We start from the raw sequence: 18,223 nt of genomic DNA on the forward strand, positions 1-18,223 counted from the left end.
TAAACACTAATCTGCTGAAAAATGATGACTATAAGCTGCTAAATATATCGTGTTTCTAGTACAGCGTACATGCAAGGTCTTTCAGATATCATTCATTAAATACTCTTTAGAATTCAGAGAAATCAAATGGAATTTTAGAAAAATGTTGCACACATGCACTTCTCACTCCTTTGTTTGAATGTGCTAGGATACATAAACAGATTTTAGGTTGTTCCTGTAAAACTGTAGTTTGCATTTGTATTACAATGTAATGCAAACACTTCGGCTGCTTTCTCACTGCAACAAGTTTTCAAAAACAAACAAACACAAAGAACTAGCACAGTGTGTTGGTATTTTCCAGAGGCCTTGTCCATAAATCAAGTAAAAATATGTACAGAACAAAGGGTCTGGCGTTACACAATTACATGACAGAGACTTTCTGTCTACTGAGCAGTTTTTTAAAATTCATGTCAGACACTGAAGATTAATGCCTAAGTCAGAGCTTCACTGTTTTTCTTGGTGAGCAATAAAAAAAATGTTGTGTAACAGTAAACTAGAGGCTGTATGAATGTGACCCCAGTATTTCAATATTAGAGGCCCGCAAATAAATAAGAATGGAAAGGGCAGTTATTGTGAAAGAACACCCAGGCGCAGTGGGCCAGATATAAAAAGCAAGCTTCCTGCCGCGGTCATTTGTCAGATATCATTTCTCTTATTTCCATCATATTGACGGCAGCGGTCAGAGAAGGGCCCAAACCCTGGTGCACTCCGGAACGCAGCTCAGTTAGACTTGCATGTGTCATGTCTGTTTTTTATTATTATTATTATTATTATTATTATTTTTAACGTGCGGAAAGCATAGTTTTCTTAAAACATCTCCAGATGGATAAAGACTATCTTTTCCCACGCTTTCTCCCTCTCTCAAACTCAATTCAATTCAAAGAGCTTTATTGATATGAAATACATGTAATAGGCTACACATGGTTTCAAAGTTAAAATAAAGGATACAAATTATTATTATTAGTAGTAGTACATGTTACTACCACTACTACTAATTATTATTATCATTCAACATACAACAACAAAAACAACAACAACAACTACTACTACTAATAATAATAATAATAATTTCATTAGTCTAGCTTCAGTGGCCATTGACCCTTTTACTTTAACAGTTGCTCATGCATTGTGCTGCCAATAAGGTAGGTAACTGGTAAAAAAAAATTTGAAAAGAACCTAACATCATGTATTACCTTAGGCATGTTCTTATTGTTCACCATGTCTTTAGGTTTTATTTTATGTATAAATAATAAAAAAGCAATCATAAAGAATACAAACTTATTTCCTCTACCTTGGATGTTTTTTTTTTTAACTAGAATTTTTCATAAGCTTTCTGAAAACGTCACATTTGTTATGTGCAATTAAATGGTGCACAGCTCAGTCTTATGTTGCAGTGCAAGCACAAAGTTGCCTGTCCTAACCCTGTATGGGTCTCTATGTGCTGTCTCTCTCTCTCACACACTCAGTCTCTCCCTCTCTGGCCCTTGCTGGCAGGAAACCATGTATACACATCCGCCTCTATGTAAACAGCTGTAAATTAGCGCTGTCATGCGCTATTTAACTGCTAAGATAATAATGCATTTCGAAGAAAAAAAAAAGAGGGTCGGCTTATTACCGTTTCACTGGGCGTCTGTGTTCTAATGACACGCCACTTCCTCTAGGATAATCCACAGATTTAAGGTGGAAGTGGGGTGAGGGGTTGCAGTGTGTGGCTGGGATGTCCCGAACAGACCGAAGAGGGGAAACTCCTCCGGCCGTCCAGCAAAATCACAGGATTACTACACAAGAATGCGCTAGCAATGAAAACCCGCACGGGGGTGGCTAACTGCTGCGTCACCTTCTCTGCAAGCGCGCGCTACTAACAGCTACCGATCCACATACGTTAGCAATATAACCAAATTAATTCATTTCACTTGTCAATAGGCATTAACATTGGGGTAAATTTTAACACATGCTAAAGGCAGGAGGTTGCTTTTTCATGCTTATTCATGAACGAAACAAAATCAATTGTCATAGCAGGAATAAAGTAGAACTAATGTTCCCTAAGGAGGCACCGTTTTAATACAATTGCTACATCACTTTCTCCTAAACTTGTTCACCATCACCATGGACACGATGCTGAGTGGAATCCATGAAAAAAATGTTAAAAGAAAATGCCCTGTGTGTGGTGTGTGTGTTAGATTGCATGGTTCTCTTTATATGTGCAAGATTTCAGCTTCTGCAAGCCCACATGCAGTCATTCATTATTAATTTATGAATTTTGCTGTGTCATTGACTCAGAAGGCTGAGCGTTTCTTCCAACCTTTGCCAAGAGAGAAAACAAAAAGTAAGAAAGTTCTCACTGACAAAAAAAAGAAAAGAAAAGTTTAAATGAAGTCTGAATCGGTTCACAGAAGAGAGAGAGGGAGAGGGAGGGAGAAGGCGGTAGAGGAGAGTTTGGAGGGAGGGAGGGGTGGAAAGGGGGGTTGCGGAAGGAGGAGAAAGAAAGTGGTCAGGCCTCTTCCTGACGCTGAGCGAACCGGGAGCCTGGGAAACTCGGAGACTTGGCCGCAGTCTGAGAAATATCCTGAGCTGTAATGTAAACAAGGCTGAACTCTGATCCCACCAACACCCACATCCCCCCACCCCCCTAATCTGACCTGACATTCTGTGGAGAGGTTCCCCAAACCCCCCACCCCCCACACTCCCCCATTCCCGATATCAGGAGCCTGCTTTCTCATTTCCTGCCTGGAACAGTAACCCCGGGGTATATGAATCTTTTTGAAGTCCTTCTGAATAAATCTGTTTCACTCAGGATCCCATTGTCAAACGCCGCACAAAGACATGTTGTGCCCGCGGTCTCCAGGGGGAAACCAAGGCGAGCTTCCCTTGCTCGGACAGCTTCGTTCCCGAGAGCCTTTTCAGCTGAAATCCTTACGTACGTTTTGTCTTTGAGGCGTTACGTTCTCCCACGTTCCGTCCCGAAACGGTTATTGCACAAGAAAGCACGCGCGGCGGCAGCACGCGGCTCTCGGGTGTTTGCGGTGACCGGGTTCATTCAGTTTGCACGCGAGGCGGGAACTTTAATGATCTGATTTCTCGCGACGTGTTCACAGCGGCCTATTTTAGCATGTGTCTGCCCGTCATGGTAACGACAAAGAAAGTGTCAGATTTACAGATTAGAAACCAAATCTGACCGTAAGGCACTTATAAGTCCTTACTTTTGAAAAATGCATGCATGCACGTTATTCTCTCTCTGCTCTCTGAGTGCAGCGCAAGCCTTGCTTAGAGCCACAACTCGAAGTTTAAAATGCAGCTCTTAGGATTAACTCGGGGGGCCAGGCAAGAGATTCGCTGAACTTGCTACTTCCAATGAACAGGTTTGCATTATGCATGCCATTTCTACAACATCTTGTATGTTTGTGTGTGTGCGAGAGTGTGAGTATGTGTATGTTTGCCTGTGGCTGTATTTTGTGTGTGTGTGTGTGTGTGTGTGTGTGTGTGTGTGTGTGTGTGTGTGTGTGTGTTTGTGTGTGTGTATGAGTGTGTGTGTGTGATGTGTGTGTGTGTGTGTGTGTGTGTGTGTATGTGTGTGTGTGTGTGTGCGTACATGCATGTGAAAACATTTCAGGCCCCAGCCCACCTCTCCAATGAACATATCCACCTGAAAATTTCCCACACGGGTCTAATTTCAGGTGAGGCCGACAGCACAGCACTTGTAGAAAGTTGGTTGACTCACACTCTGTCTGTCTCCCTCTCTTGCTCTCTTTCTCACTCACTCTCTCTCTCTCTCTCTCAGATCATCAACACAGTTTTTTTTAAGTTTGTGTCTGGCTTGATACTGTGTGTTTTAAAAAAAAATCTTTTATTCTACTGTACTGAATTGACAATGATGTTCTAATAACGGGGTATCAAAGTCTCAATCATCAATCTCTCACTCTCTCTCTCTCTTTCTCTGTCTCTCTCTCTCTCTTTCTCCAATTTACACTGGGCAGGAAAAACCTGACAGACCTCAAAGCTCTCTGTGCTGAAATCAGATCAAGCATGAATGGAATCCCTTCCCCCCACCCCCTACAATACACCCTCGTTTTCTCTGAATTTTCAACAGCATATGAAGATTAAAGAAGTCTGGTCTCATTAACACTGTCTTTCAAGCAACGCAACAATATTCTTTTCTTCCCCAATGGAGGTAAACAGCATTTAATTTTCCTAGAAGCACTCAAGTCCACCGGTGTTAAAATTTTCTTTTAACTTCGCCCAGGAACAAATAAAAGCATCGCACTTCAGATCCTAAAATGTTTCGCGCTTAAATCTTACTGTCAATTAACCAATCACTGTGACCCACTGCCACTTTGCTTATCAGATTTCTACGACAAAGACTTCGCGAACCGTTAACACATACTGGACAAAATATGTTTGCAAACCCTCTCTGCTGCGCGGTTATCACTTAAATAGGAAACCGCTACCCTGACGGCAGCGTGTGTGAAAATAACGGCATGTTCCTGCAGGGAACTGTTACAAATATTTTTGTGCTACTGTCGGTTTTTTAGCACCTAATAAAGATGTAAGAACACACCATGCACATGCACGGAATGAAGGGAAATTGTTGACAAGCGATCAGCACTGAATTTCATCCCAGCGTCAGCACAATCCTCTGGTGTAGGCCAGCGTTACGCACTTCCCCTGGGCTTATTTATGCTCGCACGCACGCACGCACGCTCGTACGCACGCACGCACGCACCCACGCACACGGTCACTCTCTTTGATACAGTATGTTTGTTCCCTTGTAATCTTTATCTACCCGTTTTATCTTCTAACTCCTGGCAATATGTCAAACTTTTCATTTGTTTTTATTAAAGCAGAACTGTGGTCAAAATCTATAATTTCATGGGTAGTATCTGGTAACAACTGTTAAATGTCTTTGTTGTAAATAAAGGCTTTAGGCCTGTTAAGAAAATTTACTATGAAATAGCAAGACAAGTTCCCACAAGAGTCTTAACTTGCTTGGACCCGTATAAACTAAACTGGTGAGACTGTATAGCATTCCCTGAACTACAGGGCAAAATCAGAAGCTTCCTCAGGTGAATAACTTAAGTGTATAAAAATATAATTTAAGTATACAAAAATGTTTCTTACAGTGTACTTACTTACAGTTTTTGTACTTAATTTAAAGAACACTTAAAATGTTACATTAAAAAAAGTTGTACTTAAAGTACAGCCAATATAACACAAAATGTGTACAGTTAGTACATAATTCGTATGTACACTAAAAGTATATATTTTTTTAAAGTGTACATAAAGTAGAATATTTTTTGCGCTTGAGTCCCTCCACAGACAAAACCCTGGCGGCAGCACTTACAGTTTGGAGCTGAAATGCAGTGTCTTGCATACAGTACAGCGAGATAAAAACCACCTCTGACAGGGAGACCGTGTGGCGCGGTTCGTAACGCGGCCGACTCCCAGCCCGTACGCGAATCCCACCCGCACGGCTGGGGGTTCGATTCCCCCCCACTACGGCACGTCCTGTACTGCGTTCCCACCCATCTCTATATGTAACCCTCTCCGCTCCCGGCCTCCATTTCGATAAGTGCACAAGGTGGGCAGAACATCTATTCTTTTATAAATGCATTATTATTTATTATAAATAAGTAAATAAATAAAATACACTTTGGAATTGGGCGTTGCAGACCACGGGCTTTGTGGCGCCACACAACTGTGCTCGCCCCTTTGCCTGAGAGCGTTTCCACAGCTCGAGAAACGCAGAGGAGGAATCGCACGGCAAACGTATCCTGACAGCAGTTTGACGCACGTGTAATTAGCCTCAACAATTAGCCTTTCTCCACAATGTGTACCCCCCCCCCCACCCCCACCTGCAGCTTTTCAGCGCTCAAATGAACAGCTAGACAGCGCTGAGTGAGTGAAAGGGGCAGAGACTAATTACGTTGTATGGCCCATTTTTCCCCTTCTCTCCGTGGGTTTAAATACGCGCGCTATCAAAACATTTTGTTCAGACAGTGCGTTTCTCAAGCACGCTTTTGATTTGAGACGCGTGACCGTAGACGCAGGGAGGTGAGGGATGGAAACACACGCTGTACAAAAGGCCCATTTAAGCTGAAGTGCGTTGTTTGTCTACTTTAATATATCTATGGATATATTAGATACATATATATTTTTTTTACAGATAGGCTTGGTAAAACTTTGAATTCTACCATCAAAAGTGCTGTGAAGCTTCAAGGAAAAATCCAGTTTTTTAAATTATTGCAAATAAACAATAAACACTCTTTCTTTTTTCATCTAAAGATATGCACTATTTTTTTTCTAAGAAAACCTTGCTGGCCACACCTGGAGTTACGATTGAAAAAGATATTAACATTATACAGCATTCTGGAATCTTTTTTTGAGCTCCAAGAAGTTTTTTTTTTTTTGGCCCAACAAGATAACTTGGCCAGGCAGACTGGCATCTAGCCAATGAAAATTAAAATGAGATGCACCGGCCAGCAATATTAAGGTGGGCATGATTACAGACATGAATCAACCATAAATTGAATTTGTCCCAGCCAACCCACTAATGCATTATCTTGCCAATTAAGTAAGTACATACACTGCAATTATGTTTATTGCAGTGTAACAGAGAGCAGGACCAGGCAACTCACTGCAGTGCAAGTTCTAGGTTGCTCAGTCCTCATGGGAATCTGTTCAAAATCCCTCAGCAATGCTGTGCAGCAGGGTCTAACGCACAGATACTCAAATTTGGCCCTCGAGGCCAGTAGTGCCACTGGTTTTCTTTTCTACCTGATAGTTAATTGATTGATTAAAGCCACCAATTGGCCAGAGATTCAACTCGCCTGGTGTCCCAGGCATAAATCAGTCCTGATTGGAGGGGAAGAAAGAAGACCAGCTGTGCTGCTGGTCCCGAGGGCCAGAACTGAGCATCGCTGGTCTAATTAGGACACAACTGACCCGGCGCACCCTTCAGTCTCAAACTGCGGATCGCATGCCATCAACGTATGTGTGCTCAGCGTACCTTTGAGAGCTATTCAGCGAGGGCCCCCAGCTACGCATTCAACACACCCAGGGTGACCCAGTCTACTTTCAGACCGAGATACAAGCTACACACGGTCATTAGCCTGTCATGTTGCCTCTCCGGGTGGTTTAATTTTAGGATCGCGTCGCTTCCTGAGTGTCGATCGGTGCGTGCCATCTGCGAACCGTCACAGCAGCGCTCCAGGAAGTGACACAGAACTCATCGGCTCTTGGATGCGTGCCGCGAGTGACGTCACTCCGACGGGGTTTCTGGGATTTCCCTTGACCGAGCCGTCGTAAAAAGCAACTGACCAAGTTTCCGAAACGTTTTAACATGCCACAGAATAGATCCCCGCTGTAAACATGCATATCGTACTGTTGATACTTAGATAGACAGATAGATCGTTTATTTGTCCTCAAGGAGGAAATTCCTCCTTACATACCTCCCTAAAAAAAAGCACAGCATACCATATTGACACAGGAAATTTCCATTAAAAGGAACATCATTTCCGCATTTATTAATTATTATTTTTATTATTACATGCAACTTACGTGCAGCTACATTGTAAGGACATTCACACATAGTAAACCGGAACAAGGTTTTACAATTTCCGTAAGTATATAGCCAAACCAAAAACATCTGTAACTCTTCCCCGAACCCTTTAATTATGCAAGCTTTGCACCAATGTGTAATTACACAGCTCTCTGAGCGGCCATTGCAGCAGCCAACACGACGTTAGCTTATTCAGCTACTGAGTCACGCAATAGGTACACTACTCAATACAAAATGTGACCACATTATTCACATTGATGTTGACTATTTTTCATTCTTCATGGGAACAAACTGACAACATAATGCATATGCAAATTCAACTGCAGTTTTGCACCTCCCCTGAGCAACTCATAAAACAGGTACGGCCCTGCAACTGCACTGGAGCAGTTCACTGGATTTAAGCAATCTGGACCGGCCTCACAGGTTATGAGAATACACAGGGCCGGCTCCAGGCATAGGAGGTCCCTACGGGAACCAAACAAAGGGGCGATAAAAAAATGTCTAAATTTACACGCAGCATCCGTGAGATTTGGTGGTCCAAAAGATTAAAGGCTAGAGCCGTGTCTGAGAATAGAGAATACTTTTTTTTTTTTTAAATACAGGATGACAACACGGCCAAAAAAAACATGGCCAAAAAAAAGAAAAAAAACCTACAACCTTCACCTCACCTCACAAATCTGAAAGATGTTGGTACATGGAGGGCTTGGTGTTCCGCTGCCCTCTTGATGTTGCTCGGTGAGGGCAACCTGAGCACTAGGAGTCTGAGAAAGGAAACGAGCATCCCTGGATATGAGAGGTCTGCAGGAGAGAACAGGGGCTTTGAAAGCACGACTGCTATTGGGGCTTAGCCACACACACACAAGCTCTCTAACACACGCACACACACACACACACACATACTCACACACATACACAAGAGCTCTCTTACACACACACACACAATCACACTCACACTAAACACACACACACATTAAACGGTGAATGGGGCAAGACCCCTGCTGTCACTCTAAAGCACCTCACCCTTGCAAAAAAACAAAAACAAAAGGATGAGCTACATCTTGCAGAGAGATTTCAGCTCCCTTCAAAGATCCAACCCCCTGTAGCAGCTGAATAAAACATGAGGAGCTGAGTGTACTGGGGGGTACAGAGACACCGCTGTTGAAGAACACAACACAGACGAGGTAGACACATCTGTGATTTCACCGAAAACACACACGCTCACTTTTTATTTATTTATTTTTTATTTTTTTCCCCCGGAAGGTTCTTTGTTGCCGCCTGTTTCTTTGTTCCGGTGATTAGCTTCACGGGTTCGGGGAGTTTGCCATCTCCCTTAAGCTTGTTACACCGACACATTTTCGCTTTGTCTGTAGAAATGAAAGCCTTGTAAAAAAACGCGTGCAGTGGGAGAGAGGGGAAATTGCCGTCTCCGCGATGGATTCCTGACGTTTTAATGTCATTTGCAAGCCGTGCGGTGAGCAGGCCGGGTTTCAATTGTTCTAGTCAAGCCGTTAAACAAATACGCAGAAACATAATGGCACATTACACGAGCTGCACGCTGCTGTCTAAAGAAAAACTCGGCGAAAAAATGTTGAGCAGTCTAACACTGACATGCAATGCACTCGACTAGACGCCTGTCACAAAGCAATAAGCCCAAGACAGGACTGTAATGACGCGCTCATTTAAGAGCGCTGCCGACGAAAACACCCGAGAAAGAAGAGTGCAAAGGTTAAGTGGTGATCAGCCACACGACTTAGGAAGAATTTGCATTTGTTTTCTCAATGCAAAAGTGGCACGGGGAATCTGCATTTTTTTTGGCACTGAAACGATGAAGCAACCCCGGCGGCTTAACTGGCTTAAACTGCTGGATGTTAGGAAGCCATCCAATCTGTATGAGCTTTCCAGCCACTGACGAAGGAACTTAGCCATAAGGAGTGCAAATGACTCATACGTTTCTTGAATAGTGTACACAACTGTTTTCTCGATATTGTGCTGATAGAATGATGCACTCACAGAAAAACACTTGTCACTGCAGTGATACCCTATGCGTACATAAAATTGTACCCCTAGCCAGCAATACATAATTCATGAGTGCCTTTTTTTTTGCTAGTGAAAGGTACTAATTAGCACACAAATAGAACATTCTTGTATTTTCTGAGTACATTTGGGAAATTTGCTCCTTAAAGAACAAAAATGCACCTCCACTCTATCTTTATTTCAGACAGTGTAAATGTCATATTCATCACAAATGGGCTCTGCTATATTTGTGGACCAACAGTGTGAGCATAATCAGGCAAGCAAACATAGAGCCTTCAAACGCTTTCTGACTCAGACAAACTACTGTCTCAGGAATGTTTACAATGGACATTTGAATGGAGGCAAAAACTCACAAGGAGCTTTCTGCAATGACTATTTAACAATTTAGTCATTTAGCAAACACTTTCATCCAAAGCGATGCACAAACAAAAAGCACAATGAACATAGTACGCAAACACCATTTGAGATAGAGATAGGCAAAGTCGCAGTGAAAGAAGTGCCACCGTCAAGGGGCATGACCTGCACAATAAAGGGAGGTTGTTAGGCCACACCTCAGCAGTACTGTAACATGCTTTAAAGAGTACTCATTAATGTCCGTATCAGTGATTTTTGTCTGCAGCCAGAGACTCTGTGGCTGTGCTGGTTCTGTGAGTCACTGGTGATACTCTTTACCCCGCAAGCAGTGGCACAATTTGCGGGGTAACATTTCAGCTAACACCTCAGGGGAAAGCCTATCCCGCTCTACTTAGGCATGAATAACGTTCTAGTCACACACCTCCTTTTAAACAGTCACATGACAATTGCCTGTTTCAACAGAGTTATGAAGAAAAATAATTGAGATAAATCATAGGGTTTGTTAGAGGCTGCACATTTTTGGATCATAACAAAAGGATTATTAAATGGTCTGTATTTTCAGTCTAAAATGAAAGGATACTTTCTTTCAGGCAATAAAATTATGAGCTGCCTAATTCTATAGCTTTGGAAATGTTTTTATATGGTAATACAAAAAAGGAAAATATTAAAACGTCTTAAAATCATACCTTCTGAAATGTTCGAATGAGGTAATAAGGTTGTTCCCAATCTGTACGATAAACTGATAGGCAAATGCCAAACATTAAAGTAAGGGCAAACAGTGTGCTTAATACAAATACGTAGAACTGACCGAGTGAATTGATGTGGCCAAGCGTGCTGTAGACTCACCGTCTCCAACGCGTTGCGAAAGGAGACAGCCGAGGTAATTAAAATAGCGCTCGGCTCAGTCATCGCCACCGGCGCATATCACAGCCGTATCTATGGATCAGTATTTTCAATCTGAAAATAAACACAAAAAAACACACCCCGCTCTCTCTGGCGGGGCCACGGGTAGCGAAGCCCGCGGGTTCCCACGTCTGTCACCGCTGCGAATTAGGAAATAGCGAGACCCTCCCAATGCGCCAAACATTCAATCACCAGGGGACTTTTAACAATTGCATTTTCAAGGTCTGTTTAGCCGATGTAAACGTAGCCAGGAAAATGTGTTCAGTGGCTCTCCGCGTTCAGATGGAGCTCCCCGTGCTTCAAACGGCCTAATATGAACATTTTTTTTTTAAAACTGTCAAACCTCTGATAATTGAGTATGACAGCTAAGAATACAATGGACTGCCCCGGCAGTAGCATGCTCATTTCAACACGCGCCTGTTCTGCTGAATTCACACTTTCATCGTATTGCGTCTTAGGCAGCCCTTCCCAGAAAATAAAGACCCCAATCTCCTATGCCACGGCATTAAAACCGCAAAAAGAATGGTCTCAATTAAGTTGGTTCTAAGCATGTGAGTGTAATTGCAATCCATTAATCCAGAGGCTATGAATTAAATAATAATCAAATACCTATTAGCAAGGCTTCCTTTCTTACAGTAAGCATTTTTGAGTGCAACAATAACATCCCTGGTCATCTGTAGTACCCCTGTCACTTTAAAAACATAATTACAATGAGGAAGAATAATTCAGTTGAACAGGATGACGCAAACAGCTTCTTTTTCTTTCTTTTTTTTGTGTGGCTCATTCTGCTCCTTAGCCAACAATGAAACATCAAACCCCCTGATGTTTTAAAACTGTTTAAATCCCTCTCTCTCTCTCTCTCTCTCTCTCTCTCTCTCTCAGCCTATATAAAAGCGAACTTTAGCTATTATAAATTGACACAATTTGGATGCTTTTAGAAGCACATGGTGCACTGAAGACTGTTCTGTTCGAGGTACTCTTGTTAGTTTATTTAATATTCAGGGGGGTGGGGTCATTTCCCCAAATAATTGCCATTTCAGTGCATGTATACTACTGCAGAAACATCCCCACATCTGCCAGGAAACACTGAGGGTGGATTGATTTTCACTCCATGGCACTCAGATACAAAATCTGCACTAGCCCTGAGCAGTGGTGCTGTATGGGGGGGGAGGCTTACTGACAAGGACCTTCAAAAAAGTCTGCTGCAGTTGTGCAGGGTTTCACTAGCCTGAGGTGGTGGGGTCCAATGTGAGATCTTTTCGTGGGGCCCAAAATCCCTGGCCCTGGACCGTCAGACACACACAGAAAGAGGGGTAGCTTCCTCTAAAAAGCTCTGCTCCACCCCCGTGAATCAAACTTTTGTGCCAACCCGTAGGAGGGCATTCTCCTCTGCGAGCCAGACCAGGGGTGACGCGAAAATCCGTGGATCTAAAACCTGCCGGCAAACCTTTCTCCCATGTGACTCTCCATTTCATGCAGCGACAGTGACAACAGGAACAGTTCTATCAGTGTGGAAAGTGAAGGGCGGCATTAGGGGAAATCTTATACTGTCGCACAGTCCTCGTCTGGTCTTTGTAGTTCCCCACACAGGGTTTTTGCACAGTTAAATCTTCAGCGTTGGCTCAACTCCTTAAAATTACACTCACATTCCACACGTTTGGCAGATGAGCTTATCCAGGCCAACCTAGTCAGCTTACATTCTTTGCATACAATCCATTTATACTGTTAGATATTCACCGAAGCAATCCGGGTTGTGCATCTTGCTAAAGGGGACAACGGTAGTGCCTCACCTGGTATTCAAACCTGCAACCTTGGTGTTGCAAGCCCAGTTCCCTAACCACTATGCTACACGGCCATCCTCACATTACATAATTTACATTGAATCTAAAGCACACTGCACAGCCACTGGAGCCTAGCAGGAGATGCTCATACACACAACACATCACCACCGTTCTCTGAATCTGAGGCAAATTCTACTGTACAAACCCACCATGTACAGTAATCTGTTCCTCCCCATAGAACATACAACACAACACAACTGCCCGCATGCGGGAAAATCTGAAGGCAGACTCAATCTGGCCTGGATGCACAATTTGTACTTCACTTTTAAGCATCGCATTTAAGGGAGTCCGATAATGATTTCTGGCTACTGAACATGTTTTAACGTGTAAAAAAAATAAATGAATAAATAAATATTGCGAACATTAATAAGTCAAAGTTCAGAGCAAACCATATTAGATTAGACTGTGATTAGACCGAATCTGGCCTTAAACCCCCTTCGAATAGGAATTAAAAGAAGGGGATTGTGGGGCTAAACACACACTGTAAAAAACGGACTTCTTTTAACACCCTCTCGCATTTCTTCCTGCTTTGGGACACTGCAGGTTTGCAGGGCTGTACTGGAGCGGTGAGGAACGGCCACACTTCACAAGTCTCCATGTCTTCCAGTCTGAAACAACACTTCAGCAGACAGGACTGGTCACATGCGGCCCGTCCCAAACCCAGTCACTGGTATTTATGTGTCTGATTCCAGGGGCCCCCGGCTGAAAAAAAGAGGAGAGGGCTCATTTACCGAGCCCTGTGCTGACCGCTCTATTTGCACAGGTCTTCTTTGGCCCACTCTCCTTCTTTTCTTTTCCTGAAAACTGCTTGGGAAGATGAACACACAGCCTGTTTTGCGGTGCTCAATCCCTTCTCAGCCAAAAAAGAAATCGGACGAATGAATAAATGAATAAATAAACGAATGAACAAATGAATGAATGAAAGAATGAACGATTGAACGAGTAAGGGCCAGATCTCACAGGATCCGTCCTCATTTGAGATTCCAAATGAAAATAGTGAGCCGCCACACAGCAAACTAGTAGCGTTAGTTCTCTGCAGAGCACAAAAGGCGGTCTGTCTGCAGTTCCGCTCTTAAGCGGGCCCCTGAATGGCTTTCTCTGTGCGGTCCTCCATAATGATTCCTTCAGCTGGGAGTGAGCTGTCCGCCGCAGCCCAGCAGACCAGACGTGTGATCGTTTCTGAAATCGCTCGTAGCAACAGCCCCTTCATTGGCGAACTGATCTTATCTGTTCCGAACGGTTGTACTTCAGATGGTACCCTAGCGTATTATGTTACCTTATTAAAATTCTTGCCATTTCTAAACTGTCGCTAATAGCAGTAAATCCTCTCAGTAATGACGGGATGCTGGAGTGTCCCTCTTTCAGCAGGTTTTACTTTGTGGGGGAAAATGTCAACTGTCGAGAAATAGGTTTTAGGGCACTTTGTTGCTCTACGTCTGCAATAAACCAGACAATGTTGTATTAACCGGATCCAGCTTATTTTAAACTGCCTCTTTCTGAATCCCAGAAACAATTTTGAATGTGGGGTCTACAGTAGTACCTGTGGAACATGTGTTGACATGAGATACAGAAATGTCCATAATTGTGAACATAAACCCAATGAACAATGTCAGTTGGTTTGAATCATAAAAAGCCAAGTCCCTTATCTGATTGAACTCCAATAGGGAAGCATTACAAAGCTACACACAGCATGATAAGAAGATTTCTATTACATTCGCTGTCAGCAATTCTCCACAACTTTGGAATGCTTTCTTGTTGACACAACAAATAATCTGATTACTTAGACAACACCAGCAAAAAGCCCTCATAATAACGAATTGAAGAAAATGCACAGCAGAATTCTCAGTGGTAAATCAGTTCTAACGATTTAAGTCCAACAGGGATCATTCGCATTACGAGTTACTCCATCAGTGTTTATTTTACTGTGAACATTTAACTGTATAGTAGCATGCCTGGGGGTCTTGTTACTCCCATGAACTTGGAATTGTGGGTAAAACAGAAGAAGAAAAAAAAAGACTGCACAAAATTATGTGACAACAGTTTTATGACTTCCTTCCACCACAGGCCATCCACAGAGGCTGCAGATGTTTCTTATCAATATGCAAATGTGAGATTAGAGAAACGGTTCATCAAATGGGCAGGCCTCTCTGCAGGGTCATCTGAGTGGCACGGCTAAGTCCACAGCAGTGTTTAATACAGGTTCTGTTGCAGTAAATGCCATTTAACTGCCTGCGCTGTGACAAATAAATGTCATCTTTTTCCTATATACATATTTTTTAAAACCACTTCATTAATAAAACATGAGCCTCTTAATATGCAAACAGAGAAGCAGACTACAGGGGGAAATGGTTTGAAGTAGGCTATTTTGAATGCCAATGTGATTTGACCAGCATGGAAGTTTAGAACTTGACTGTAGTTACACCAATCCGATCCCACGATTGTGACCAATAAATCAAATAAAGGTACTTGTGAACGTAACAAATAGGTTCATGTGTTGTAACCATAGCAGGAAATAGTAGATGTATTGACATAATATGGTATGAGTAGACCAGGCACTTTTAGGAAGGTAACATAATTATATACTAACTATAACATTTCTCTGGATTAAATAGGCTGCTGTTTGACAAATAATACAAAGAAGTGACATATTTATTAAATAAAGGCAGCTTTCAGTTGGTCAGGACAATTTATATACAATTTGAGAGCAGGAATAAGGTGAGGCTACTTAATTTGTCGAGCATGTCATGCATGACAGACTCATTCTGAGCGAATGCATGTTTAAAATGACTTGAAGGTCTGGGAAGTGATGAATTCCAACTAAGACCACCCCATGACACCTAAAACGTGAAGAAAAACACCCATGGAGGATACTGACCCATATTTTGTACCTCCTTTATTGATTGTATGTGCGTAATTTCAGCGAGATACCATGTCAATAAGATTCTGGGGCCAGAAACGTCTATCGCATTTCCCCCCGAAACGCATGACAGGCAACCTAAGTGAAAGATGAAAAAAATCAAAGAAAGCGTCTACTTACTGCTATTCGCGTAGACTGCTTTGAATCGCCCTCGGAGCTGTTTTGGGACTTTAGCTCTCCGTTTATCCTGTTGTTGTATTCTGGAGGTTGCTGCGCCGCGCCTCTGTTGCCCTTGGTTTTTCTGTTCCCCGGTCCCTGGTGCACGATATTGAGAAGGTGAAGAGTGCTCTCGTGCTCCCGGTCCGAGTTCTCCGCCTGGCCGCGCTGGTAGCGGCTTTCGCAGGTGGAGTGGTGCTTCCGGCAGAGCTCTATCCTGGCACGCAAACGTTCCACTATGGCATTGTGCAGTTGCGGGACAGCCGACCCCCTTGGGGCCGGAATTGGCCCGCTCACCGCACCTGGCATCGAGCCTACCATACCCACACCTAGCATGGGTACAAATCCGCCCGCCGAGGGTTGTGGTAGAGCTGTATCGCCCATGCTCTTGGGGCCAATAATATGATATACTGAGCAAATATAGTTTTGGGCTTTCAAAGTAACTAATGGTTAAAAAAAGGGCCTCCTACCCTTAAAGTAACCGCAACTAATAAACTAACAACACATTAATTCAATCGCATAATACAGCACGGTTAACATCTTTGCAATGAAGTAAAAAAAAAAAAAGGGTTTGACTCACTGTTATGAAAAACACATGCTTAAGCTATTGTATTAAAAGTACAATATGACCAACTTTAAATAAATACGTAGGATATGTTAATTATATTTTGGTCTCTACAATATGTTCAGCTTAACTGCTTGAGGGTGGTTACAGATAGCTACTTAGCAATTTAGATAATCATCCAGTGAGCAGGTATCCGACTACAGCACGTAGCCTGCTATACCAACACAATCCCAGATCGAGTGAAATGCACAAGCCACTGAATTACATACCAGTTTGCGCCAGACGTACCAGCGCGGCGAATTTATTTTCTTTCGGAAATATTTCTAATAAAACGAATTTCCGTTCATTAACATTCTGCCCACACCACACTCCCCGCGAATGAACTCCGATCGGCTTCTCTCAAAATAAATTAAACAATGTCCCCAAAAATCCATTTGCAAAGGTAATCGGTCAAACAAACTTCCAGCTACTTTCAAGGCATTATTTTAGTATTTCTCTTTCAATCTTCTCCGATCCGATAGTTGATACAAGAACTGGGTATGCCTGTCTGAATGGCTCCAGGTTAAAAGTGGAATTAAAACGCAAGATGTGCAGAAGCAGCGAGAAACGCCGCAACGCTTTCCCCATTCAATCCGTTCTCAGCTGTTCGTCTGAGTAAAAGGCACCTCAATGCACGGGGATGAGGAGACATTACAGAGTCTCATTGTACCTCAGAAGAAAAAAAAACGAGGATGGTGTTCTTTTGCGGACTCTAGTGGAATTCAAATGAAACTACACCGGTACAGGGAGCGGAATTCAATGGTGGAAACCAACAGGCGGAGCGCCCCCATGTGGATGTGAGGAGTCGCGCACATTTTCCCAGAAACCAGTGGCAGGACGTTGGGGGAGCTGCACGAAAACCTCAAGTTGTCAGTCAGTATTGCAAATATGCATGTAAAAAAGCCAATATTAATACAATTTCATATTTAGCTCAAGAGACATAATGAAAATGAGGTGAAATGTATAACACCTTAGGTATAAACGACATCAACGGTATCGATGCTAAAATAATACAGTTGCTTTCTCAAATAAATTATATCCACAGGCTCATGTGGTGATAAACACCCAATATTAGTCTATGGTGCAGAACCTCCTGAGTTTGCCCTGTTATTTATTATAAATTTTTCTTTTGTTATCTCTGTATTTAGACCACTTGGGTTCAATTAGCAAGTTCAAAGTTGGGTTTCTGTTTATCTTCTGGAAATGTTCCTGTCTGTCCAAATTGAAAATGGCCATATTGACACGCTGATATTTCCTTTGTACATATGCGGCTTAATAAAAATTTGTTCACAAAAAAAGTGATAAGCACTTGCCCAGGGGGCTCAGTTCTGAACTGGAACAATCATGAGATCTATGAAAGCATCCAAAATGTCTCAATATGGAAAATATCCAATTTTCTTTCCTTATAAAGCCCTCTGCTAGGATACGGTACCGACTGAAATAACCACCAAGCATCCCAATTTAACTAATCTAAACTCTTAAGTATTCCATTAAGTGGTCGTAAAACGTTCTAGCAAGGCTGTAAATAGTCTTCTGCACATGCTACAGGAAGTTAATCAGTAGTTTTTTTTTTTTTTTTACTGCTGTATTAGGATACTGGGGCATTCTGACAAGAACACATCACTGCAGTGCAAAAAAAAAAAAAGAATGAGACTGCACCATTCAATGGACATGTGCAAAAAAAAGACTGACTGTCTGTTAATTGTGCAGAAGGATTATCTCCAGACATTCATGTCTGGATTAAAGGATTCTCTGAGGGTTTTGGCGGGCCTTTAATCTCGAGTGCGTTGGAAAGTAATATCCCTATTTTCCTTTAGAAA

The 18,223-nt window shown here is 42.6% G+C and overlaps 1 protein-coding gene across 2 annotated transcripts in view; it reads right to left on the reverse strand.

Moving 5' to 3' along the window:
* LOC135235915 (mastermind-like protein 2) overlaps positions 1–17,082 on the reverse strand; it is a 64,355-nt gene extending 47,273 nt beyond the window's left edge. Inside the window, exons 1-2 of one of the 2 annotated variants that reach the window (XM_064301947.1) lie at positions 16,634–17,082; positions 15,764–15,898 (exon numbers count right to left, since the gene is read on the reverse strand). Coding sequence is in view for 1 of the 2 variants with exons in the window: in XM_064301945.1 (XP_064158015.1) it covers positions 15,764–16,183 (420 nt within the window). In the remaining variant the exon portion in view is untranslated. Of the gene's footprint in view, positions 1–15,763 lie in introns of both variants that reach the window. The other variant, XM_064301945.1, reaches the window with a different exon arrangement.
* Positions 17,083–18,223: the final 1,141 nt, after the last annotated feature.

Source organism: Anguilla rostrata, chromosome 12, assembly GCF_018555375.3.
Source record: "Anguilla rostrata isolate EN2019 chromosome 12, ASM1855537v3, whole genome shotgun sequence".
In the NCBI taxonomy this organism is placed as follows: domain Eukaryota; kingdom Metazoa; phylum Chordata; class Actinopteri; order Anguilliformes; family Anguillidae; genus Anguilla; species Anguilla rostrata.